The following is a 26,475-nucleotide window of genomic DNA, read 5'->3' on the forward strand; positions in this document are numbered from 1 at the left end:
GTAAAGCAGTGAGGGACTTGTAAGCAGTCAAGCTTTCCATTATCTTGTCTTTCAATCTTTAGACTTGAGTTTAAACTGAGTGTGCACCTCAAGACAAATGATGGCAGAGAGAGAATTCTTGCCTCTTAGGAACCATCCCCTCCGATATCCGTTTGTTTTCAGTGTTTAACACAGTTTCCTCGTAATGCTTCATTTTAAAAGAGATTGAAAGCTTTGCAAGCTACGGGAAAACCAAGAGTGTTGCCAGGCACGACACCTGCAACCCCACAAACGACGGAGAGCAACGGGGGAAAAAAGGGACTGGGAAGCAGGGGAGCCAGGTGAGAGCCAAGCCCCTCAAGCAGGGGCTGCAGTGACAGGAACAGCAAAGCCAGTGGGGGGTGGAGGCTGGGCCTCACCTTGGTGCTGGCCACGCCAATCTCGGGGCCCGCGTTGATGTGCACGCCGCAGTCGGTCTCGCGGGAGATGGAGCTGCCCACGGTGTTGGTGATGCCCACGGTCAGGGCCCCCCTCTCCTTGCAGTACCGCAGGCACATCAGGGTGTCTGCTGTCTCCCCTGCAGGGACAGGAGGGAGGGGCTGGGTGCTGCTGTCACTGCACCCAGCCCCTTCCCCAGGTGTTCTGAGAGGTCTGTGCCTCCTGCAGCAGCTCCCTCAGCCCCAGCGTGCTGTCTGGAGCCTGAACACACAAAACCTAACAACAGCATTTGGGGCAAGGAAAGGTCAGTGTCTTGATGTGGTTCAAGGAAAAAGGGGACAAAAGGGGTATTTTCTTCAATAATCCCAACTTTCTGCCTTTTTTGGTTAACAAAAATTTACCTGGGGAAGGGAGGGTGAGGGAAAAATGTTTTAAGAGATGCCTGGAGCTGCTCGTGAGCTGATCTCAGAGATGGGATAAGAACAGAAGGTGCTGTGCATCCCTGCTAGTGCCACCAGTTTGCTTTAGTCCTAAAAGGACACACCCCTGAGTCCTGCACATGTGAGGTGACAACAGAGAACAGAAACCCCGAGGTTAGTTCAGTCCCTCTTTCAGTGCTCCACTTACAGCAAGTCCTGCAGGGTGGGAATCTATGGCCAGAACCAGATTCATGGGGCAGGAGATGAGTTCTTTGAGCTCAGAATTCACTTTGGGTTTGTGCTGCCTGGTGAGCAAGCTCAGGTTCCAGGAAAATCTTTGTTAGGTTGCCATATCCACCACTTCAGGGGGAAGATGGAGCCCCTCGAGTGCCCTAAGGAGTGTTCCCTGTCAGACTGGGACAGTTCCCCCCAGGGAGAACTTGACCATGAGCCCCCCAAAAAGGATAGTTTGAAACACTTGTTACTGAGAACAAAAAGTTGCTACCAAAAGAGTATTTTAACCCTGTGGGGATAAAGCAGTGACCAGTTTTAGTATCACAGCTGAGGATCAGTCATAAAAATCTGAAATGGTAAATGCAACTAAGAGAGAAAAACCAATGTATTTTTGTATTGCAGTTTTCCTTGAAAATATGAATATGATACACGTCATATACTTTTTTTTATGCTTCAGTGTGCCTTTTATCTCCTACTCCATTCCAAGGTTGTTGTATTTTTTGATGTTTGTGTCCAATAGTTTCGTTTCTTCAGTGGCTCCAATCCACCATATGGCAGCGCTTTAACCAGAGAACTAAAACCATTCAGAAGAGCTGCCTTTCCCCGGGGCTCAGCAGCACGTTTCAGTCTGCTGACTGATGGAATATTTCCTCACAGAGAAAGGAAACAAAACCACTGTCACCACATGTGAGCCCCGGCTACCCAAACCCCGCAGATGGACGGGAGCAGAACCCCTCTGGTTCTCCCCATCTCCAGTCCCCATGGGCCAAGTTCTCCCCCTCACAAAGCACAGGCAAGCACCAGGCTCTGGCCCTGCTGCCTCTTCCCTCCCTCCCTGCTGTGCCCAGGCAGGAGGTGGTGCAGGGAGAGCGTACCTGACTGGCTGAGGAAGAAGCAGACGTCGTCTCTGAACACGGGGGTGTTTCTGTCCAGGAAGTCACTGGCGAGTTCCACCATAACAGGCAGCTCAGTCAGTTCTTCCAGCACCTGCCGGGTCTGGTAGGGGGAGATGGCACAAGTGACATCATGTTTATAAAACCAAGCGTCTGCAGCACAAAGAAGCCATTCTAGTTGCCACACACACTGGAAAATATTACTCTCGAAATCCCAAGCGAGGATCAGCGCTGGGTTGTGTTTTGATCACTCAGTAGGCCCACGCTCAAGTCACCAGCTTGCCCCTGGTGAGGTGGCCTTGCCTTGGCAGCACCAACTCCTCCCTCACAGGGAGACTGTTCTCAAGTCAGTCTCAGTCATTATATAATGCTCAGGATGTATTATATAATACAGGGTGCCCTTCTGTCAGGCTGCAACTCACACTCAGAAACCAGCACCCATATCCAGGCCGAGCCAGAGGCTGCTGCTGGCCCATGTCTGAATTCTCTTACAGGGCTCATCAGGAGGGACAAACATTTTCTCTTCTGGCCCTTGTCAGTCAGTTCCCATCGCTGTGCTCTGCAGCACTGCTGAGAGGAGAACAGGATTCCTCTGGGAAGATGTGAGCAGGTTTTGGTTTTTAAAGCCCTTCATAGTCACGAAAGCCACAGGCAACATTTCTGTAGGAGTTCAAGTTCTTCAACTTTTTTTTCCTACTGCTGCTGCTGTGAACTGAAAGTCTGGTGTTTGTAGGTTTCACAAGCGTCTTTATTTACCTGACTTGCTCCATCTTAACCTGAAATCAATCCTTAACCTGCCTGGTACACACCATGCACTCTCCAGGGAGACCTGAGAGCCCCTTCCAGGGCCTGGAGAGGCTCCAGGAGAGCTGGAGAGGGACTTGGGACCAGTGCCTGGTGACAGGACAAGGGGCAGTGGCTTCAAACTGAAAGAGGGTAGACTGAGATTAGATATCAGAAAGGAATTCTTCCCTGTGAGGGTGGGCAGGCCCTGGCACAGGTTGCCCAGAGAAGCTGTGGCTGCCCCATCCCTGCAAGTGTCCAAGGCCAGGTTGGACGGGGCTTGGAGCAACCTGGGCTGGTGGAAGGTGTCCCTGGGACTTGGATGGGTTTTAAGGCCCCTCCCAGCCCAAGCCCCTCCGTGGTTCTGTGACTCTGTGGCTGCTGCTGAAGCCCAGCTGCGCTCCCTCCCAGCCCAGCCCTCGCTCACCGCCACGCCCGCGTGGTAACTGGTGCCACACGCGATGAGGATCAGACGTCGACACCTCTGAATCTCCTTGATGTGATCCTTCAGCCCACCCAGGTTTACTGCAAGAAGATGCAAAGAGGAAAATTAGGGGGGCCAGGTCACCTCTTCCATCAAACCACTCAGCAAAGCAACCGCCACAAAAAGATCTTGCCAACCAGCACGTGGAATTCCGGAGGCCCCCTGTGACACACACACCATCTTACACCAGCCAGGTTTTCATCTCCCACGTCATCACCTACTCCCTCCACTGTAACTACTGTGAGGAACTGCTGCATACTGAGCTGTCAGAAAGGAGGGAGGCTCAATCTCAATTACCAGTGTAGTCGTCAAAGTTGACCCTTCCTCTCATCGTATTAACGACGGATTCTGGCTGTTCAAATATTTCCTTCTGCATAAACGAGCTGAAGTTGCCTATGAAGAACAAGAAAGGAAACAAATCAGAACACTTTACCTCCTGGTAACTTCAATTTTAAATTACCTCCTGGTAATTGAAATTTCTCCTGTGTTTTATAGGGAAAAGCCTGGAGCAGAGTCACTAACAGGCCAGTTACCAGCCAGAGATTATTAAACTGATACTTCTTTTTCTGCCAAAGCATCAGCTCATCATGAGAGCTTGATTCCAGTTCCTAGAAGGTGTCAGTGAAGGGGCAGATCTGGAATGGCAAGTCTGCTAGAGATCAATCTTGGAAAAAATGGATAGCTCCAAGCAGGAGATAAAATTCTCAGCCTCACAACTGTCCTCATTATTGTGTTAACAGCAAGAGTGGAAAGTCCCAGCAGATGTAAGGACTTTTTTCACCATGAGGGTACATAAAGCACAGGACCAAGTGCTCAGATAGGCTGTGGGACATCACAGAATATGCAGAGTTGGAAGGGACCCACAAGAATGACCGAGTCCAACTCCTGGCCCTGTGCAGAACCCTCCCCAGGAGCCACACCGTGTGCCTGAGAGCATTGTCCAAACGCTTCTGTCCTTGGAGATGCTGCAACCTGACTGAGCACTCTGCTCTGCCTGAACACTCCGGTCTACTCGGTCCTGCCTCAGGGATCCGTGTTTTCAGGGAGGGTCTGTGCACCTGCACAGGGGACACCCAGGAGCTCTCACCCTTCATGATCTGCTGCAGCTCCATCTGCAGGGTCTGGATGGCCCGTCCCGGGTGGTCGCCGGCCGTGCGCTTGATGCGGTGGATGGACAGACGCCCGTCCACCACGGCCGCCACGTCGTCGTCCTCCAGGAAGATCACCCTGTTGGTGTGCTCGATGACGGCACTGGGGGGGCACACAGCACACACCATGAGACTCCCACAGCCACAGCAGAGCTGCAGCCCTTTCCCAGCCCAACACACGGCTTCTGACTCCAGAAAAGTCGCTCATTTCAAAGGAATTTCTCTTGAAAATCAGACGAGTCCTGTAAAGTGCATTCCCACCCTGCCGGTGTAACTGGAGTTTTTCCACCCAGCTCGTTATTAATTTCAGTGCCTGCTTTAAGGAGCAGCTCTGCATTCCTCAGGCACAGCAGCGTGTGCAGCGATGGGATGTGGCCATCAGGAGCTGGGCAGTGGAGCCAGGACAGCTCTCTGCCTTGGCACACAGGCTGCTCAACCAGAGGAGCAGGGTCCTCCCTCAGTTTTTTCCAGTGATAATCCACTGTGGCTCCATTTCCCCATCTGTAGGACTGGGGACAGCTTGGCCCCACTGTTACAGCCCACTGAGAGCTGCTCAGAAGCACCCCAAGAATTAGATACTCTCAAAAGCCTCCCCTGCCTGCAGTTTACTTGGGGAGGGTCAGTACTGGCATTACCAGTGGGCTTTGACACCTGTGGCCAGGTTTTAGTCTGTGCTCTCTCTCAGCTGAGCTCCCTATTTTAATAGCTTTTGTCCTGACCTTGAGCAAGTCACTGAAAAGCTTTAAAACCAGGACACATCAGGGTGTCCTAAGACTCTCCAAAATTCCCTGATGAAAAGAGCTGCAGAAGTCAACCACTGCAGGATTTTTACATTCCTGGAGCAAGCATTCATTTCCCTAATACAGAGAATCCCAAAAGCTCTGCTAAGGCTGCAGCCAAGTTAATCTCTCCTCCCTCTGGGATTACAGTAAGACACCTTTGATGATGAAGGAATTGTATGTGTGTAGAGAATCAATACAATTTTCCTGATAATTAGCATCTGTCCTGTTAATTTAGGTCAGTACTCTCTCAGGTTTCCCATCACTAGGAAATCTTATCAACAGATGTGCCTGAAGAAGGATAACACCACTCCTCCAAGGAGAGCATTCCTTCCTTGAACAGAAACCTTGATTCTGTTAATATTTGTGAAGCAATGGCCACAGACACATCATTTCCTTTATTCACAGAGAAACCACAACCTCGCCATCTCTTGTTCAAGGCCTCACCTTTAAACAGCAGATTTTTACAGACACTAAAAGATGCTGAAGAACCTCACCTGGCATCAGAAGCAAAGTAATACTCCACAGCTTTCTCCTCCACGGGGAAGAGGCAGGTGGTGCTGTCAACACGGGACAGGTTGCAACTTCCCTTCTTGTCTTTCCCTGGAAGACACGAGGGTCAGGAGCTGCCCACACTGGCACACTGAGCACAGGTCAGACCCACAGAGGCCCCAAGGCTCGGTACCAACATGAAGCACTTGTTTTGATCCCTCTGGGAGGTCACAGTGAATGGAGCAGTGAGAGGACAGGGCAGCACAGCAGCACTCGCTGGTGCTGTGCCTGTTCTCAGTTTGCTTGCAAGGGGTTTCTGTCCTTTCCAATTAAATCTGCAAGTGTAGTGTTAGTGCAGGGCTTTAAGTGGAGAGGAAAATGTAAGCAAAAACTCAAATGGAAGTTCTGTGTGGCTCCACCAGCAGAGAGTGTGAGCTGCTTTGTGAGCAGCCCCATTTACCCACTCAAACTGCCCTGCTTCTGATTTTGAGTGTCTCCCCTCTCCTGCCTCTGACTCTCCTGAGGCTCTCAGAAATGGAGCAGGATTGCTCTTTTTTTTGTGTCAGTTATTCTCAGCACTGGGGAAATTCTTTCAGAGCTGCCACCTGTGCAACCACAGTGCTCCAGTGAGCAGGGCAGATGTAACCCAAACCCAGCTCTGTCTGTCTGAGCTCATGTGGTCAGACACAGCTCAGGAAATCCAGGATTAAGTGCTCAGTGCTGTTCCTGTGCTATCAAACACACCCACCTCACTCTTACCCAAAAATGAGACCTGCTGTGGGTCCTGTGCTGTTGCCAGGAGGGATCCAGGTGTGCTGGAGGACACAGGACTGAGAGTCAAGCTTTGGAAAAACTTGTGCTAAGCCTTGGAGAAATGCACCAGGGATCCTTTCTGGAACACTCTGGCAATTCCCAGTACTCTCTCATCCTCCTCCTCAAAAAACACCTCTCAGTGGTGAAGCTCATCAGGAATGCAGATGAGGACCCAACACCTACTGCTCAGCACTGGCCTCCAGCAAAGTGGTTTGCCAGTCATTGTGCAGGGCATGGGAAGGGTGGGGGTGGATTAATCAGCTTATCTACCCAAACGTGGCTATTGCTGCAGAACAACAGCACTGAAGTTACCCCATCCTGTGTTTGTTCCATAATCCTGACGTTGTTTCACCTGCTGGACACTGATCTGACTCAGTGATGTCAGTGTAGCTCGTGGTGTTTGGATTTGTACTTCTGCAAATGAAAATGCAAACCAAAAGTACTGCTTTCATGTTGATACTCGGGAAGAAAGGTCCAATCAGCCAAGGATTTAGAGCCCTCCACTTGAGTTATTAAGTCAGGAAATGAGGAGAACAACATCTTGGTTGTTGAGCTGAGACAGGACAGGCTGATTTGGTGTTGAGACAGGACAGAGCAGAGCTGTTTGTTAGTGGCCACTCCCCAACAGAAGCACCCAGAACCTGATCAAAACATGCAAATTTGGCTTCTCAAAACAGAACGTTTCCCTGCATTGACTTTATTATGTTGCATTGCTTTCCTGTATTCCAGATTCTACACTGAGCTGGAACTGGAACATGTTCTTACTGTGCACAGACACGTGCACTGTGTGTGTGATTTCCAAGGAGGGGTTGGGAAGTTGCAGTATTATCAGTCAATTGTGGTTATTATGTTATCTATGGATTTGTACACAGATTGTCCATTTATTTACAGATAATCTGGATTGCTGCTCTCCAGCACCAACCCCCCATTTACCAGAATTGAGAAGCAACACACAGGTAATCCTTTACTCCTTCACTCTTTCCCTTCTGAATCAAAAGTGGAGACACCATGGAGAATAAACACAGGTCCAGTAAAAATGGGCAGGGCAGTCAGTTCTTCAGCCTCACAGAAAAAGGCTCCCCTGCTTCAGATGTGAACTCACCTCACTTATGATGGGCTGGCCTTTCAAAAAAGTACTTTGTGTGAATTAAAAATGGCTCACCCTGATAAATGGGAAGGAAGTTCCAGCCTAAGGCCAACTTTAGTGCCTCGACCAGAGGCTGCAGTTCAGCCTCACACCACGGTCAGGGGGGGAAGATGCAGCTCTGACAACCAGAATTCCAGAAGGAATTTTGGAGAATGCCTGCCTTAGGATTATTAGCAGCCTCCTAGCTTTATTTTCTAAGGTAATTTACTGTTTCCTCCAGCAGTCAGAGCTGCAGGGAACATGCACTGTCATCAATTTTGCACATATGCTGAGCATTATGTCCCAATATTTGAAATGGGATGGTGGGTGGATTTCCCTGTGTGTTGCTCGTGGTGTTTCTGATCAAGAAGGAATTCTGGTTATCCCACTTGTTTCACTACCCTACATGGAAAGCAATAACCACATATTAAAGAGACAATGCATCTTTGTCTCATTTGTGATTCCTCTCCTAAGGAACTGGAGGATTTGTCTGAAATTTCCAGTATTAGCTTTTTTCTGGTAGGCACCTTCCTCCATTTTTATGGATATTCCATCAAAAGAATGATCCATAGATTGTACAGCTGGCAGTGCAATTGGGGAAAAAAAAACAAAAACAAAAACAAAAACAAACCAAACTTCAGACAATCAGTAAATAAACACTGTGTTACATACATACATAAAGGATTACTGCTAATTATCCAACACAACCTAGAGGCAAAGCTGCTGGCACTGGTTCTGGCAGCAAGGGAGCAGCTACACTGTTAGGAAGCAGCAAGACACAGGACAACAACTCCTCTGGATCACTTCCTTTGGATCCCTGCACTGCTCAGAACACAAGTCCAGGGCCCAGGGACTGAACAGGTTCAGACCCTTCTGACAACAGCAAATTACAGGGTAATTGTCAGTCCCTTCTCACTTGCAAGGGTTCAGCTGTGTGTCTGCAGTGGCAAAGCCCTTGTGTGAGACAAAGGCAGACAGATGACATAAATACAGATTAAATACAGCCTGTCACACAAAGGGGGACAGCATTCTGATGCTTCAAAATGCTGCTGGGGGGTGAGGGAAAGGTTTGGGATCATGCCAAGCCTCCAGCCTATAAAGCTGTGTCATTTTTGTTCTTGGAAACAGCCAGGTCCAGGAATGCCAACATGCCACACACAGAACATACCCCTGAGTATTTAAGTTTAACTATACAGTTACCTGTACTACTCTGAACTATTCTAACATCCCTGGAAGTGCCCAAGGCCAGGCTGGACGGGGCTTGGAGCAACCTGGGCTAGTGGAAGGTGTCCCTGCCCATGGCAGGGGGTGGAATGAGACGGGCCTTAAAGGTCCCTTCCAACCCAGACCATTCTGTGACCCTATGATTCCACTTTATTCTATTGAGAGGTATTTCCTTGCAAGCATTAAAGCCTTGATTATAAAAGGGAAGACTGAGGGATGCGGTGCCAGAGCACGTGCTAAAAACTTAAAAGAAATCTCTGACAATGGTCTAATTTACAATTCACAGATGAAAGTTCCAAAGTCCAGTCTGCATCCCAGGGCACACAGGTGCCTGTGGGATGTGTGCCTGTGCCCTGGGTGTGGCTGGGCAGGGCAGGGTGCCACTCACCGGTGCGGTACAGGATGGGGATGTGGTCGGTGGAGAGCTTGTGCTCGCTGCGCACGCCGATGAGCAGGGGGCTGCCTCGCCTGCAGGACACAGCAGCACAGCCTCAGACACGGCCCACCCTCAGCCCACCCCGGCACTGCTGCCCCCCAGCCCCCTCAGCTGTGCCAGAGCCTCCCACAGACGCTGCAAACACACGAGTGCAGAGCGAACGGATCTCGGAGCGCACACGGCACAGGGCTGGGAGGATCTGTCTGGAGGTTGGAGACAGCTCTGCAAGAGTCACTGCAGCCCCACAGACACCTGAACCAGGAGCTGTTCCTCACTGCCCACACCCACAAACAGGCACCACAATTCGACACCTGTGTAGGAACGTGCGTGGCTAAACCAGCCCAGCTGATGTTGGTGTGTTAAAGTCAGGCAGAAAACCTGAACAGGGGGCTGGCCCAGCTTCCAGGTCAAATGGAGGAGCCATCCAAGTGCTGCCACAATGGCAAGCACCAAACAAAAGACAAAACCATCTCCTTTCAAATCACAACCAGAGTACAACAAAAATTAAAAAAAGGGTTTTTTTTATCACAACCAGAGCAGGTGTGATACTTTTGGTTATCAAGGCATTTTCACAGTATTTCTGGGAATTTTCTGTTATGGTAGATGGGAAACAAGAGAAAGGAAACTAAAAAAACAGCCACTCTCACCCCAGCACACACAGTGTGATAAAAACCACCTCTACCACAACAACATTTACCTGGTACCAACTGCTTGCCCAGGATAATGAACACTCTTGAACACAAGGGCAAAAGCACCTTCCTGGAACAAGAGAAACACAAACGGTTTATCCTTCCACGTTAGGCCTGGGCACCTTTTCAGTATTGCCAGGATAGAAGCTGCTCCCATGTTTCTGGGGACAAGGAAGAGACACCAAAGAGGCAGTTTCACAGACGTCTCCAGAACCACCTGTAGCTCCAGCCCCCTCACCCTGGAAGGATGTCCCTCCCCTGAGCCCGGGCAGTGCATCCTCAACCATGGAATGAGCCTTCTGTGCCCCAGGGAGCCACTAGTCAGCCAGCCTTGGTTACCCACCCACCCGCTCCTGCATCAGCTCAGAGCGCAGGGAGGGGACCTACAAAGGCAAGAGAAGCACCAAAACTTCGGGGGGTTTGCTCAGAATGTACAGGTGAGCCAAACCTGCCAGCAAACACACGTTCTTGGCCTGTTGCTACAAGAGCTCCTGGCAGGGAAATCACTGAAAAACCCCCCTGAATGAGGTGCTCTGGGATGAGAGGTCAGATGTGGTGGATCCTGTTCCTGCACATGACTGGGCACGGACTGACACGTGGAACCGTGGTGGAGCTCCCACAAGGGGTCAGCAGCTCTCCCAGACCGAGATTTCAGGAAGGACTGGAAGCACAGGCTCACGTTGACAAGATCTCTCCCAGGCCAGCTCCCACCTCCCACGCTCAGCCCCCCACGCACCAGGGACTGGCAGCCTCCAAGGGCTGCTGTGCCCCCAAAACGTGTAGGCATTTCCCAGATGAGCACTGACTAACGGTAAAGAAACCCAAATGGATGTCTGGGATGAACTGCCCGAGGCAGGAGAGGCAAGAAGTGCCCCAGAGCATCCCTGCACGGGCTGGCGCTGCCTCGCCCAGGCTGCCCTGGCACAGTGTCTGTGCTGCAGTGCCTGTGTGGGGGGTGTGCTGTGCCCTGCCAGCATTACCAGCTGCTGGATGACCCTCTCCACCAGGGTGGTGAAGCTGATGTCGTCGCTGTCGCGGTTGTCGTACATGTACTTGACCAGCTTGGCGATGCTCTCCGTGTCCGTCTCCGACTCGAAGTCGTAGCCTTTGCTCTCCTGCAGTGACAGCCCGTGTTGGGTGACCGGCCCTCTGCCTTCCCCCACCTTTCCCTCCTCCCTTAGGTCCTGCATTTTCTTTTCCTTCCTTTTTCCTAACTTTTCTTCTTGCTTTTCTTTTTATCCCTCCCTTTGACCTTTCCAACCTTTTCCTCATGACTTTCCTTTTCTTTGCTCCCACCTTCCCCATCTTTCCTTTTCCTTCCCTTTTTCTTGCCTTTCTTTCCTTTTCTGCCTCCCCTTTTTCTCTCCTGCCTTTCCTTCTTCCTTGTTTTTTATCCTTCCACGCTGCAGTTGTCCTTCCTCTTTTCCCCATCTTTTTTTTTTGCATTCTTCCCTCTGCTTTTCCTCTTCCTTTTACTTTTCCGCCTTTCATTTTTTTCCTTCTTTCTCTCCTCACTTCACATTTCCCTTTCACCCTCCTTTCCTGCCTTTCAAACTGCAAGGATATGAGGAAGGGAGCCCAGGGCAGGGAGCAGGAGTGAGGGCAGAGTGGAAGAGAGCGAGAGGAAAGGGGTGAGTGTGAGAACATCAGTGGGGGAGTGAGGAAGAGGGGGATGTGAGTGTGAGTGGGGAGGGGGAAAGAGTGAGTGGAATAATGAGGGGGTATGAGAGAGAGAGTGTGAACAGAGAGTGGGAGCAGGGGTATGAGGGATCAAGGGGGGAGTGTAAACTGGGGGGGTGAGCACTGTAGTGAGTGAGTGTAAGAATGGGAGTGGGGGAGTGAGGAGGGATGGGAGTGAGGGGATTAACTCAGGACTAGGAGAGCTACTGTGAGAGTCCATGGAGGAGGTGAGTGCAAATACAAGTGGGGGAACATGAATGGAGGAGAGTGAACGGGAGTGGGGGAGTGGCAGGAGTGGAAATGAGGTCTGGGGAGTGGGACAAGTGGGGAGTGTGAATTTGAGTGGGGGAGTTCGAGTGGGAAAGTGAGTGTGAGGATACAGGTGGGGGAGTGGGAAGTGTGTGTGAGCAAAGGTGAGTGGGAAGGCAGGGAGGGTGTTTCCCACACACACTCAGGGCTCACTCACCAGGAATTTCCGCAGGTCGTTGTAGTTGGTGATGATGCCGTTGTGGATGACAATGAACTCTGGGGACAGAGGAAAGGCCCTGCTCAGCCCCAGCACCAGCCCCAGCCTGGCAGCAGAGCCCACAGCCATAGAACTGACACCAGAGCTCCACTGTGGGAGAGGTACTTGGCAGAATAAAGCAGATTCACATCCTGCTGGGATTCTCTGCTCTGCCCCACTGGCGTGGCTGGGAATGGCACAGGATAACAGTGACCTGGGTGGGACCAGGGCTCCCAAGATCCTGCAAAGCTTCTGGAGTCACTCAGGCACTTGGCACCTTCCATCGTGCTGGGAGCAATTAAACTCCCTGCTGCTCCTGGGGCAGCTACACCCAACACGGCCCACGCTGTGACAGCCCCACACACACCAACCCTTCTGTGCCACGGGGATTAGGGAAAAACGGAAAGAAATGGGGGGAAAAAAGCATATAAAATGCCGCTCCAAGGAGCAGTCATCAGAGTTCTCACCACCCAATTTCCTGTTGTCTTCACCTCCCTGCTCTGTGCCCACCCTTCCTGGGGTCAGGCCCTGCAGGGAACACACCCCGTGGCCGAACACCCCGTCCAACCCCTGCGGCTTCACCTCAGCTGGGCTCAGCACCACGGAACGAACCCCCTGCTGGGGTCCAGCCACCCCTCCTGGGCACAGGAGGCAGCAGGAAGCTCCTGCAGAGGCTCCAGGAGCCCCTGGAGCGAGGCACCCCCAGGCACTGACCGTTGTTCTTGTCGGAGCGCTGGGGGTGGCTGTTGATGGGGTTGGGCTCGCCGTGGGTGGCCCAGCGCGTGTGGGCGATGCCAAGGTGCACATCAAACTCGATGTCCAGGTCGATGTCCTGTTGCTCTGCAGCAGAAGGAGAAGGTTTTAGCCCCGAGGGGCTGTCCTTACCCCCAAGGCAAGGTGGGAGTCTCCCCAGGCCTCCGGGGATCACAGGACAGGAATGCTGGTGGGGAAACAGAACCAGCAAATCCAACAGGACTCAATCACAGGATGGCTGGGGCTGGAAAAGACCTTTAAGATTATCAAGTCCAACCAAAACATCAGGGTGTTTCAAGGGATCCAGAATGGACACAAGCAATCACCCTGCGTTCCTCACCTTGCCAAAACACAAAATTAACCCTTAAGAAAGAATGCAACCTTGTTATCTCTCAGGATGCCCCTGTGACCTGTCACCTGTGACTGTGCCAGCCCACCTCAGGGTCACACATCACTTATTGATTCATCCCTAACCTCTGTCTCTAGAAGATGTACCATTAGCAATAACATTTCTTCGGGAAAAAATACTCCTTTTGTTCCTTAAGTGTCTCCACAACCCCTTTAAAACTATGTTGCAACTTTTCTTGAGCTGACAAAGGTTTCTTCCTCAGGAATCCTTTCTCTCTCTCCTGTTTCTGTACCACACACCCCACCTCATCTGGCCTTTCTGGCTCCTGGTTGACACCCAGAGGACACTGACCCCCCTCTCTCTGTGACACACCACACTCTGCCCCTGAGGTTAACACAAGAATGGGTTAAAGAGACATGAATGACATCAACACAGCAGCTTTGGGATGTGAAGCAGAGATCCTGACTGCTCTGAACAGCACCTCCCCACCACCCTCACACACCCACCCGTGTCCCACTCCCAACAGCTCCGTGTGTCTTTGCACTGAGCTCAGATTGAATGACCTCAACATTTAAATCCAGGGAACACAGAGAGGCAGAAAGAGCTGCAGAACCCTCACTCCCTGGTCTCACAATGGGACAGTTTCACACACCAGTGCTTTCCCAAAGCCACCTGCAGAGCCCATCACCCCCCAGATGGACAGACTGAGCTGGGACAAGTGTTACATGTGAACAGTTAAAATCCAGCTGGTGAGTTACTGAGCATTTCTCCTTTCTGCTCAAGCTCTAGGTCTTGATAATTATCTCTCATCTTAAGGACTAGTTTTGTTTGGAGGATTTTAGGTCCTTTTTAAAACATATTTCAGATCTGTTTAACAGGGTGAGACTGATTTGTCTCAAGAAATCAGGGCTTCTCTGTACCTTTCCCCCCAGCATGCACAGGGTCACTGGGTGGGTGTTCACAGCCCAAGGGTGAGTGTTTGCACCCCTGGCTCTACACACAGGGGTTACTCAGAAATACAGTGTTTGTGGGTGAAGCAGGTGATATCCAAAACACAAAGGAGGTGAGAGGGCAGCTCAAGGGAAGAGGGCAGGCAAAGGAGGAAGGGGAGATACTTACTGTGAACCTCTTCATCCAGGGCCTTCACTTTGCCCTTCTGCTTGATAATATGGATTTTGCAGGCATTGGCTTCCCAGTCCTTGTCGTTTCCACCATCCAGTCCCACACCTAAGCCCCACCATGGAACACGGAGAAAGAGAGTGAAGTGCAGAAGTTATTGCAGTATTTTAAGTAAACAGATACTGCCCTTTTTTCAGTGCCCTTTCTCCCTCCACATACAGGCAAGAAAACCCCTTAGAGTAGAACTAAGTTTTCCTTTTACCACCCTTGTCAGTATTTTTAAAGCCTGAGGAGAAAAAAAAAAGACATCAAGAATGTTTATAGAAATCTGTATATTGAAAGTTAATCCAAACCTAAACTACCCACTCACAGGCACATCCACTTCATGCTTCAGTTTTCTCCAACAGCAGAAGAAGACAGCAGAAACCATTCACAATTACACCACAAAACCCTTCATTTACAAGCCGTAATTCCAAAAAAAGAGGCAGTGCTGTTGAAGAGAGAAGTACCTGCAGAGTCATAGCCCCTGTACTCCAGCCGCTGCAGCCCCTTGATGAGGGTCTCCAGGATCTCCCTCCTCGTCCGGGGCACATGGTAGTTCAGGTAAGCAAAGATCCCTGTTTGGGGAAAAGAGAACAGTCTTACAACAAACCCACAGCTGAGGAAGCTCTGGATGTGCCAGCTCCTTTGCATGTGCACTAAGTTAGAACTCCAACAGGCTTCGTCCCAAGAACTCTCTGCTGGGAGTTTTCACCAGCACGTTTTTTCAGCCCCACAGAGATGTCACTAACATTTACCAGGCCACAGCTACCCACAAAACACCCTCATCCCTCTCCTGACTCTGAAAGCATCTGAGCAGGACAAGCCTGGGGGTGATGGGAGGAACAATTTCCCCGTGAGCTGGACCTACACAACAGGACGAGCTGCCAGGGGACAGAAAACTCCTCCCTGCAGGTGAAAAAGTCAGGGTTCACTAACACAGAGCTCTGCACGTTGAAGAGCCATCCTCCTAAAGAATTCCTCCTTCAGTGGCTTTCTTCAGGTTCCTCCCACAAACTCACTGAGAAAAACATCATTTCACTCATGCAAACGAACTCCCCCAAACTAATGGAGCTCCTTTTCCCGGGGGTTGCAGAGGAAGATGAATCGTTGCTTCTATTTTAAGCAGTGATGGGGACACACAAATTCCTCCATCTCTAATGCCAACCCTGGCTCCAGCTCAGAACCGTTTCCTTTGGAGCCACCATGAAGCAGTAGGAGGAGAAGACATTTACTGGGTGCCAGAAATACCCATCCTTGAAACCTCCAGTTTCACCCTGTAACATCTGCAAGGAGAAAATATCTGTGTGGGGTAAAAGTGAGACCAGATTCACACAAACACCCATCTGTGTGAGGGACTGGGAATTCCAGGTTTGCCATTTGAGAGGCTTTATCAAAACCCCTTGAGACCGGAGTTCAGTCACACACACAAACCCAAAGTACCTTTTAAAGACATCTTTGATACCTTCCTGCCAGTGCTGCCATACAGCTCCCAAACTTCTACCCATGGGAGAAACTGTGCTCCCAACATGGCTTTTAGAGCACAGACCTTTACACAGAGATTAAAGCTCAGCAGGTAAAACCCCGAGAGCAGCAAACCACCAAACGCCTCCTGGGAAGGATGCCTTCATCTCCAAATCCTCATCCCCACCCCTGGGCACAAAAACAGCTTTCCAATTCGAGATACTTCGTTCACTCTGCTTCTAAAAATTGCCTTCTTCAGGCAAACAGCAGCCTCCTGTTTAAAGTGAGCTGACTCTGAGTAGCTGTCAGGCTAAAGGACAGCACATTTCAGCTACATCCTGGACACCCCAAATCCTCTGAATGGCTCCAGGTCTTACAGCAGGAGCTGGGAAAGCCCCTCTCTCTGAACAGACACCCAGTGCAGCGGGAGAGTTCCACATAAAACAAGTTCCCATAAAGCAGAGACAACAGGCACCCCAGAGCTGGGCTCCAGCAGCCCCTGATACTTCCCAGGACATCCAAAGCCCAGTCACTCCAGAAGGAATAATTCAAACCACCACGAGTAATTACAGAACCCCAAACACTGCTTGCCTTTTTTTTTTTAAATCATCTAAATCATTTGACTTGGAACCTCCCTCTGTGTTCCATGTACCCCGGATGCCAAGCTCAGAGTCCCGTTCCCAGCCAATCCCTGGGGCTTTACACCTCGTTTGGGTGGTGCTGGGCCCATCACACTCTTCTCCAGAAGAACCTCTGCACCCCCTTGGTGGCATTTCAGCCACCTCAGAGTGGCACAGCCACTCGGGTACAGCTCCCTGGGAACTTATCCCACTGCCAGGGCACACCAGCCCAGCCGCTCGGGCGGGATCTGCCGGAGCAGGGATGGATGAGGAGCCTGAGGGTGGTTTGGACACGTCTCAGTGGCCAGTCTGGCTCCTGCACGTCCCTCCCGGGGAACAGCAGCGGGGTGAGAGGCACAAGAGCCCATTGACGGAGCACAGAGCAGGCCCTTCTTCCCTACCGGGACAGGCTGCCAGGGAAAGGGCCAGACAGCCTCGGGGAGCCTGGGCATGGAACACGAGGATGTGTAAACACAGGGAGAGGAGGAACCTGCAGGGAAGCTGCAGGGGAAGCAGCGTGGAACAGCAAGGTCACTGAGGGATTTGCTCTGCCACCTCATACCCCATCTTGGCTCCCTGTCCGTGTCTCCAGCCTCGCAGACAGCGGCGTGGGCAAGGGTGGGACTGTGGGATGGCAGGGATGAGGGTGGGAGGGAATGCTCTGGGATCAGGGGGATGGCAGGGATGAGGGTGGGAGGGAATGCTCTGGGACTGTGGGATGGCAGGCACTGCCCCTGTGTCACCACCACACACAAACCCCAACTCCTTTCCAGGCCATGACGTCGCATTTTAAATGAGGATGTTTTCCATGAAGCACAGGGGGACCCAGGGTGTCACCTCACCTGTGTGTCCCCTCCCCAGCACCCACCCACACATCTGGAACTGGGAAAAGGGGCACAGCTGGAGGGTGGGGCCACCAGGGAAGGGAGATAGCACAGCACAGCCCACCTTGGGCTGGTGCCCCTCTGAAATCAAATCCTCCTGAAAACTGTCTCACTCCACAGATGGGCACAGTTTTTAGGCAGAAACTCATTTTCCTGTCATAAAATATTTTCTTTTTAAATGCTAAATGAACATTTTAGTCTCCATCCCACTCCTGGCACTTGGATTGCAACTTATTCTGAACAAAAAAACAAAAAAAAAGGCTTAAAAGCAGAACTGTCTCCCTCCAGGCAGGGCTGGACACCTGTGGTAAATCTGAACCCAATTCAGACGGTGCCTTGAGAAGTCGTTTCCTCTGCACAGTTTAGCAAGTTCAGTCACACCTAAACTCAAAAAAACACCCAACCAACAGCTCCAAGCTTGACTCCTTGTCAGGGATCACAACTGCTGGCAGTGCAGGGCTGAAAAGGCCTTCCCTCAGGAAGGGATGGCTCCTCTGGAAGGAGAGGGAAAACCAGAGTGTTTATTCCTGCCTGTGCTGCAAACAAACACGAAACATCCCTCCAGAAAGCAGCCAACTTGGCACTCTGTCTCAGGCACTGAAAATGTCTATTAATTGCAGCACAACTACATTAAGATTATTCAGGAGGCCTGTGAAAAAAAATCTGAACCCAAGACTAAGAGTGCTACAGAAAGAACCCCCAAAAAACCCAACCCAAGGAGTTCAGTGCCTCTTATCAGAAAACACAGACTGTGAAAAGTAAGGAAATCAGAAGAAATGCAAATACACTGTTAATGATGTGAAATATGCAGAGACACTCCTCAAAAAAAAACCCAAACAACCAGACTCTGTAAACACTGAAAGATTCCATTTTGACTCAGTTCAGCTCTTAGATCCTGAGAGGAAAATAGCTGGAGTGATAAATGGAGATGCCCCTGGGAAAACCAAATTCTAAGAACTCACCTGTGAGCAGCAGGTTTTGCAAATGAAAATGGAAGTAAGACAAGGAGGTTTGAAATGCACCTTAGAGGAAACAGGAAAAAATGAAATAAAAATAGAAAGTGTAAAAATGACACATAATTAAAGTAAAATATGGGACAATAAGGCTCCTGTAAAAGGACACAGGTCTTCCAAAACACTCCTTACTAATCTGCAAGCTAAACTCCAGCATTGGAAGGCTTATCACCCATTTATGGCACTTATCATAGAGAATTATGTGTAAATAAGTTTCATTTACTGGAAATACTTACAAATGCATTTCGTTTTCTCCTTTTCAAACATCCTGTAACGAGGTGACTCCTCATAGCTGGGAAGGTTTGAGTGCACATTTCAACACCAGGGTTTTCACTGACTTAACTGTTGGGTTATCCAGGAATATCTGAGGCACGACCCCTCAAGGTTTGTTCTCTCCCTCCCTGTGCTCATCAAAGCAGTGCACTCGATGCAGGGATGAGCAGCTCTTTGTCAGGGGATGGGGAGCCCCCAGCTGTGAGGGCTCTCACAGAAGCTCCAATCCCTCTGTCAGAGTGACAGCTCCTTGAAATCACAGCACTCAGTGGGAACACGCTGGCTTGGATGAAACTCCCAGGTAAATCCAAGGGTCCCACCTGGGGCATCCCCAGCTCATCCCCCCTTGCCAGCCCAGCTGTCAGGGGCTGAAAAGGCTCAAACCTAAAATCCGAGCAGAACGCTCCCAGAACCAGGAATTTCAGGGGCCCAGCACACCCAAAAAGAGCAGTTTTGGTTTGAGACACCATCCCACACAAGGGCTTTTCAGTAACAACACCACACCTGCCCTCTGGAACTCGGGCTGTGGAGCGGGCCAGCAGGAGGAAGTATTCCAGAAAACCAGGATGTATGTGACATTTAATGACATTTAATCACTCTACCTTGACAAGCCCTGAGCTGGCGCTGTTCCAGCTGAAACACATGACCTGGGAAGCAAAAAACCAGCCCTGTGAACTTCCCTCTCGTCCAGCACTGTTTGGAGTGGGAATTCCCAGCTGAAAGAAAACAGCAGCAAAGACACTACAGGAATGTCTGACAGGCTCAGAAAACACAACAGCCCTGGCTGGAACACACTGAAACCTCAGGACTTGACACTGATACACCTGGGAATTAGAACAGCACTCACACTTCACAACATAATAAAGCATTTCAGCTTAATGACACATCTGAACGACTCACCCGACACACGGCTTGGCACACGTGGACTGAAAAGCCTCGCTCAAAGCATGTCAGCTTATCAGACAGCTCCTGAATCACACTGCAATCCACGGTAGGAAGCCCTGCCTGTGTTTCCCTTAAGTGAAACATCTTGATCAATACACTCTGCAACATAAAAGATTTCCTTTCTTGCAGGTTTGTCTTAAAAACCTTACCTGGGGAACCACCAGAACAGGCATCTGGCAGCTTGTGAGACTCGACTCTCTCTGAGAGCTGATTTTTAACATTCAAGCCCAAATCCTGGGCCTTCTTACTGTCAGCCACACAAAGAGCTCCCTATACACAGACGGTATTTTTAACAGAATAGAACTTTTAACACATGGATGTTCCTGATTTCTATAGCTGACAATCACAATACGTTTCCTGAGAACTTCATTTTCCTATGACCTTTATGGAGCTCAGATTCCTTTATTTCATGGGGAGTTCGCAGGCAAATGAAATGGATCACTACTTCCAGATAAATGATCTTCTCCAGGATCTTGAATACCTGGAGTTACTCAGGAACAGCTTCTCCTAACCCTTTTCCTACAAAAGCAGAGAAGCCCTTCAGGCTGGGTTTACTCACAAATCCCTTTATTGTTAAACCACTTCCACAGGACATCCCCCTGGCAATTCCAAGGAATCCTTTATCCCAGAAGGGATGCTCAGCCCACAGGGCTCCTGTCACCTGCAGTTCAGGGAAGTGCCAACCCCTGTGTACCCAACCCTGGCTATTTCTGCCCAGTGTGAGGAGCACAAGGCCAGACCCAACCTCGCTGTGATGTCAGAGCTGCACAGGGCAGAGTTTACACCCAATCCATCACTTCCAGGCTGAGAAAAAAGCAAAGTAGGAAAACATCCACTCAGTGGAGATCCACACTTGCCCACCGGACGCTCCTCTGGCTGCCCACGCACACACCTCTCTCTCCCAGCTAAAAAGGGAAAGGTTTTTCCTGTCTCACCAAACAACCAGAGCATCAGTTCTGGAGGTTCACTCTGGGCAAGAACCACTGCTCCCTGGATCAGAGAAGGGCAGACCCCAGGGACACCCCCACTGTTGTACAGGCAACCCCAAAACCCGAAATTCAAGTCTTTCTTAAGCCCATTTTTATCCTCAGTAATCACTAGTAACACAAGACCTAAATTCTACAATCCCTTTTGTCATTAAAACCAGTGACAGCATACAACAAGGTTTACTGATTTACAGAACAGTCCATCGAGCCTGGCTACCCTGAAAAACCTGTTTTCTTAACTGTTTCATGGATGCCATTGAACAGGTTTGGTGCATTCAGACCAAAGCACACCCAACTTACACCTGGCCAGGTCTTCAAACTGCAAGTTTCCAATACACACCAAGAGCAAACACCACTTTTCACTAACACTGTTAAAAACAGAACCCCAGCACACCTGCAGTATTGCTGTCAGACACCAAGGAGCTGAACTCTGAGGCTCCTTTCCTTCACCTGTCCAGTAGTCAGACCATGGGACTTTGTAAGCTCACACATAAACCTGAACACCAGGGAAAAAAACACTGCTGGCAATTCCAGCCTGGAAGCTGAAGCTGTTGATGGAGTGAACTGAAGCTCTCCCTTCAGTCTCTCTGAGAATTCAGACAATAGCAGCACTGTCAGAGTTTTTCTTTTAAACCTCATCTTAATAGCTACCTTTCCGTGTGAGATGAATGGGGTAAAACTCTGAAGGAGGCAGGGGACCCACCAGGCAAGACAAAGCAGCGTATATCCCAACTTCCCATTCTACTCCAGAAATGCTGCCTGAGGATTCTGCAGGCCTGTGCAGCTGCCACTGCACTGTGTAACTCAGCTACTCAGACCTTGTGGAGCCCACAGCTCAAGAGATCAGGGCCCTCTGCTCCCAGACATCGCCTCAGCCAGCAGAGACAACTCAGATCCCCCCACGGGATCTGACCCCCAGGACAAGACTCAGCAACAGAGTCAACAATCACTGATGCTTTTCTCACGGTCTTCATAAAATGTTTCAATATCCAAGGAGAATTTTGTTTATATCATAAAGAGGAGAAACACATTAAGTCTGAACACAACTAAGTAACTCCCCCCAGCACTTTTGGGGCTTATCACACACACAAAAAGACAAAGAGCAGGAAGTTAATACTGCACATTTCAAAGGCTGGACCTCACATAAGGCAAGCACGAGGCACCCAAACCATCCCTCTATTCCTGCAGCAAGCTATTTATAATAATAATTATCCCTTCTATTCTTAGCTTTGCTCCACTTTGTACCTCTAACACAAATGAACATAGTGTTAAATGTAAGCTGGAGTTCCTTATGGCCTCTTCACAGTGCTCCACAACTTCCATAAGAAGGGAAGCTCAAATCTTCACTGAATTTTTACTTGGTTTTGGTGTGGAAACTATTGTGTCTTCGATGGCTTTACACTTTAGTATTTTCAGTAGGCTGAAGAGAGAGCTGGTGCCACCTGACTGCAAATTGGGGTGTGCATTTCTGACCCGCCTTACCTTCACTTTCCTCTGACAAGGGCAGATGTACAATAAGAAACACAATTTACAGAAATACAACATGAGTTCTATTCAAAAGGAAGACTGACAAAGAGAACTGATTCCCAGCTCCCTGGTAAAGAAGGTCCTGAAAGAGGACACGAAGTTGGACATGCTGGCCAGGCAATGGAGGAGTTTGAAGGTGATGCCAGTTCAATCCCAAATAAACAATGAGAGAAATGGCAACTTGCACATTAGGTACAAACCCCATAATCTTGCTTAGAGCATCACTTTGATTCTGCACATAAAACTACCGAAAAAAGAGAAGGTAAATGCTGAGTGACAACAAGAAGAACCAAAAGATCACTGTTGCAGAGATATGCATGGAAAAAAAAACGTGAAGACGACAGGAGAGAAAGAGAAAGCATCAATGATATTCCTGCGTCCAAAAGAAGAGGCGGAGTGGTTGTACTAATACAGCAAATGGGGTGGAAAGGACCTCGGCGAGAGGAGGACCGGCCTCGCTGGCCCGACCTGCTGCTCACCCGGGGAGGATCCACCGGTGTGTCCCGAGCTGAGCTCGGGGAGGCTCCGCCGCTCTGCCCCGAGCTGGTCCCAGCCCCGGGCACTCCTGATCCCCGGCTGGACCCCCTCCCCGTCTGCCCCAGCCTGCTCCGAGCAAAGCCGAGTGAACCCCCCGTATCACAAGTTGTAAAGCCCCAAAGGAACCCCCCCCAGGGCTGAGCCCCCCGGGCGGGCAGCAGCGGCGCTCGGGTCCCCACAGCCCGGGGCTGTCCCCGGACCCCCACAGCCCGGGGGCCCCGGCCCCCCGCCTGGGCTGCCCGAGCCACCCCGGCCCCGGCACCCCCGCACGGCCCCGTCCGAGCCGCCGGGGCCTTTTGTCCGCCGGGGCCACGTTCTGTCACCGCTGAGGGACAATTCGTCTTTTCAGGGCATTAACACGAGCGAGCCGCCCCCTCCCCTCCCCACCAGGGCGATGGCACCGGGATGGCACCCGGGATACACCGGGATAACAGCCGGGATAACAGCCGGGATAACGGGGCCGGGGCGCCGCTCGCCACCCCCGAGGCGGTGGCGGCAGCGCCCGGAGCCTCCTTCCCCCGGCCGGCCGGAGCACACCCGGCCCTGCCCGGCCCTGCCCGCCGCCCCCGGCCCGGCCCGGCCCGTCCTCACCGCACATGGTGCTCCCGCCCGGCGGCCGCGCTGTCTGAGGCGCCGGGGCCGCGCCCCCCGGAGCGGGCACCGCGCAGGCCCCGGGCCCGCCCCGCCGCTCGCCCCGCCCGGCACGGCCCGGCCCCCGGGACGTGGCAGCCGCAGCCGGGGCCGCGTCCGCCGGCAGGGCCCGGCGGGGACAAAGCGGCGCCCGCCCCCACTCCCTGAGGGACGGGAACACTCCCCGCGACACGGGGAGGGTGAGCCTGACCCCCCCCACACACACCCTTTTAGTGCTGAGGCACGGGAAGGGTGGGCCCCTTCCTGGAGCCCCCCTCCCGCAATTCCCTCCCTGAGACACGGACTGGGGGTTTGTCCATTCCCTGAGACCCCCCAGCCCTGATGTACAGGGGTGTGTGCCCCTTCCTGGAGCCCCCCTCCCGCAATTCCCACCCTGAGACACGAGTTTGGGGGGGGTCTGCCCCTTCCCGGAGCCCCTTCCCTTGTAATTCCCAGCTCAGAGATACAGGGGATATGTGCCCATTCCCTGAGCTCCCCACCCACCCCACAGTAATTCCCAGCCCCAAAACACGGGTGCTGTCTGTCCATTCCCTGAACCTCCCTGGTAATTCCCAGCCCTGAGATACAGGCGATATTCCCTGAGAACCCTGGTAATTCCCAGCCCTGGGACACTGGAAGACGGTGTGTGCCCATTCCCCTGAGCCCCTCTGGTAATTCCTAGCCCTGAGATACAGGGGATATGTGCCCATTCCCTGAGCTCCCCACCCACCCCCCAGTAATTCCCAGCCCAGAGGCAATGGGAGGGGCTGTGTGCCCATTCCTAAAGACCCCTGGTAATTCCCAGCCCTGAAACTCGGGAGGTGAATGAATTCCCTGAGCCCCCTCGGTATTTCCTAGCCCCGAGGTGCAATGGAGGTTGTGTCTGCTCCCTGAAGCCTCCCACAGTAATTCCCAGCCCCAAGACATGGGAGAGTAGACCCGTTCCCAGAGCCCCTCCCCAGTAATTCCCACTGACACCAGACAGGAGCAGCACCCTCGGGATCATCCCCAGGCCTTTCCAGAGCCACAGCTTCTCCAAGCTCAGGCAGGGAACAAACAACCCCTCCTGTACCCCCGTGGCACAGCGTGAATCCTCCCAGATCCACGTGGCCTGGCCTCTGGTTTCCTACTCTGACTGTTCTACAACAGCACCTATTGAGAGGCAAGAGAAAGGATCCATTAAGATGAATCTGCAGAGCAAACCAGGGCCGGGCACGAGTGACAAAGGAGTGATATCCCTGCAGCTGGAGAGCTGAGACACTGCCTGCCTGCAACTACCACCATCAAACCCTGCTGGAAAACTTACTGAAAGCCTAAGGCTACAAAAGAAAGCGATCCCTTAATGAAAAATGCCATTCGTTCCAGTTTATCTTACTCTAAATTAAAGTCAACAAAGAAACATTTCCTTAAAAAGCCCAGAAAACAAGGAGCGATGTGAGTGCACAGGGTTCAGGTTCCCCAGGCACCTCGTGCTCTGGTTCTGTGCTGGGAATTCCTTCCCCGCCCTGCAGCAGCTCCAGGACTTCTCATCACTGATGGAATTTCATGTATCTGCTACAAACCTGAAATAACACGCAGCATTATGTCGATACAATCCGAGAGGCTTCACCAGGGTGTGTAACAAGGGGGGCCCCACACTCAGCTGGTGTCAGCAGCACAGCCAAGAGCCAACTGCACAGCTTGAACCTGTGCCACAGGTTAAAAAACAAACCCCCCAAACTGAGAGTAACTCTCCATTTGCGCTCACCAGTCCCTCAGAACTCCACACACACAGAAATCCAGCTCCTCGTGTTTAATCCTGACGTGGCTATTTGATTTTTTGCTCATAAAAGCCAGCATTTCCCACCGTGTAACTTGTTATTCTGAGGTTTGCTGTACATGCAGGACACGCTGTTACCATTATGTAGTAGTTTGTGTGGATGTGAAGTGCAACTTATCAGCAGAGAAGGGTGACAAAGCTTCCCAAACTCTCACCCAGGAGCCTTTTAAAATTAACACTTGGAACAGAAGCTCTGGCTCAAATCCTGAATTTTAGACAGATTGCAAAGTACCACCCCTTGGAAAAGAGTTGTATCCCTGATATATAACCAGATTAGATTATTATATCCCTGATAACCAGATTAATGTCAGGTAATGTGAATGATTTCCTCCCACATAATGTGAGGGCAATTCCTGCCAGAGACTCGGGATGAGCCACATCCTGACAAAAAAAGATGTGTCCACCTGCAAACAGTTATGAGACAAGAGTTGAGATGGCTGTAATCAGCTTTTTCTGTGAGGGAGGGCTAGAAGAGTGCCTCGAAAAAGGGAATGCATGTTGTGTATCCTCTGACAGGGGTGAAAACAAAATGCCTCCCTGGCAGGCTGTAACCCTGCACTTAGCTATTTCACACCAAAAATACCACAGGACTTCTCTTTTTTTTTTTCCTTTAAAAACACACCAGAATAATTTCGAGCAGCCATTTTTACTTTATTTAAAGTAGTCATTATATTTATAATGACTAACTGCAATTTATAGTCAAAAACCCCTCGGTGACCTGAGAGGCTCCCCAGCCCCCAGCTTTACACACAGAGCTGAGAACAGCCCGTCCCTGCCGCAGAGGACGTGGCCACCTCACCACTCCCAAGCTGAACATTTGCTGTATTCCCATGAGAGGGTTTTTGGGTGAGTGGAGGAGATGGGACACCTCTCACTAACAGGGATTCCTTCCACGGGCTGAGCTGTTCCAGGGCTTGGAGGTCCCCACAAGCTCCAGGGGGTTTGGGCTGATGGTTTCGGCACGCTGGGCTATCAGAGCACTGGTGCCCACGGCTGCTGTCGGTGCTGGGAACACGCCCGGGGTTTGTGCTGTTTCCCAAGGGACAACTGGCACTTCCCACCCTCCCTCTGCTCTTTCATCCCGAGCTGGAGCCCCCACTGCCTTGGGCTGCCCCGAGGAGCTTTGTGGGGGGCAGAGCAGATGCAAGAGGGTGGGATGTGTTGTGACCTCCTCTCCCCAGGGCAGAGCTGGAGGAAGTTGAGGACACACGGGATACACGATGGACATGGAATCTTTTCAGGCTCAAGATCACCAGGTGATTTTCACCCTCTGTACACACAGGCTTAATTTGGTCCTCTCTGCACAAATCAAACCCCCATTAAAAACAAGACTGCAAATATCCTTCCAGTACCTGGAGGAGATTGGTACTGCTTAACTGAAGAGTGACCACCACA

The 26,475-nt window shown here is 51.2% G+C and overlaps 1 protein-coding gene across 2 annotated transcripts in view; it reads right to left on the reverse strand.

Moving 5' to 3' along the window:
• GFPT1 (glutamine--fructose-6-phosphate transaminase 1) overlaps window positions 1-23,302 on the reverse strand; it is a 36,450-nt gene extending 13,148 nt beyond the window's left edge. For both annotated transcript variants that reach the window (XM_050334418.1, XM_050334417.1), the window contains exons 1-14: window positions 23,223-23,302; window positions 14,853-14,960; window positions 14,344-14,451; window positions 12,837-12,962; window positions 12,084-12,142; window positions 10,918-11,052; window positions 9,946-10,007; window positions 9,201-9,280; window positions 5,655-5,760; window positions 4,318-4,481; window positions 3,528-3,623; window positions 3,174-3,271; window positions 1,946-2,066; window positions 399-556 (exon numbers count right to left, since the gene is read on the reverse strand). In XM_050334418.1, the coding sequence (XP_050190375.1) occupies window positions 399-556; window positions 1,946-2,066; window positions 3,174-3,271; window positions 3,528-3,623; window positions 4,318-4,481; window positions 5,655-5,760; window positions 9,201-9,280; window positions 9,946-10,007; window positions 10,918-11,052; window positions 12,084-12,142; window positions 12,837-12,962; window positions 14,344-14,451; window positions 14,853-14,960; window positions 23,223-23,229 (1,428 nt within the window). In that variant the 5' untranslated portion in view covers window positions 23,230-23,302. The remainder of the gene's footprint in view (window positions 1-398; window positions 557-1,945; window positions 2,067-3,173; window positions 3,272-3,527; window positions 3,624-4,317; window positions 4,482-5,654; window positions 5,761-9,200; window positions 9,281-9,945; window positions 10,008-10,917; window positions 11,053-12,083; window positions 12,143-12,836; window positions 12,963-14,343; window positions 14,452-14,852; window positions 14,961-23,222) is intronic.
• Between the last annotated feature and the right edge of the window lie 3,173 nt (window positions 23,303-26,475).

This window comes from Myiozetetes cayanensis, unplaced genomic scaffold, assembly GCF_022539395.1.
Source record: "Myiozetetes cayanensis isolate MyiCay16 unplaced genomic scaffold, myiCay2020 scf53, whole genome shotgun sequence".
Classification (NCBI taxonomy): domain Eukaryota; kingdom Metazoa; phylum Chordata; class Aves; order Passeriformes; family Tyrannidae; genus Myiozetetes; species Myiozetetes cayanensis.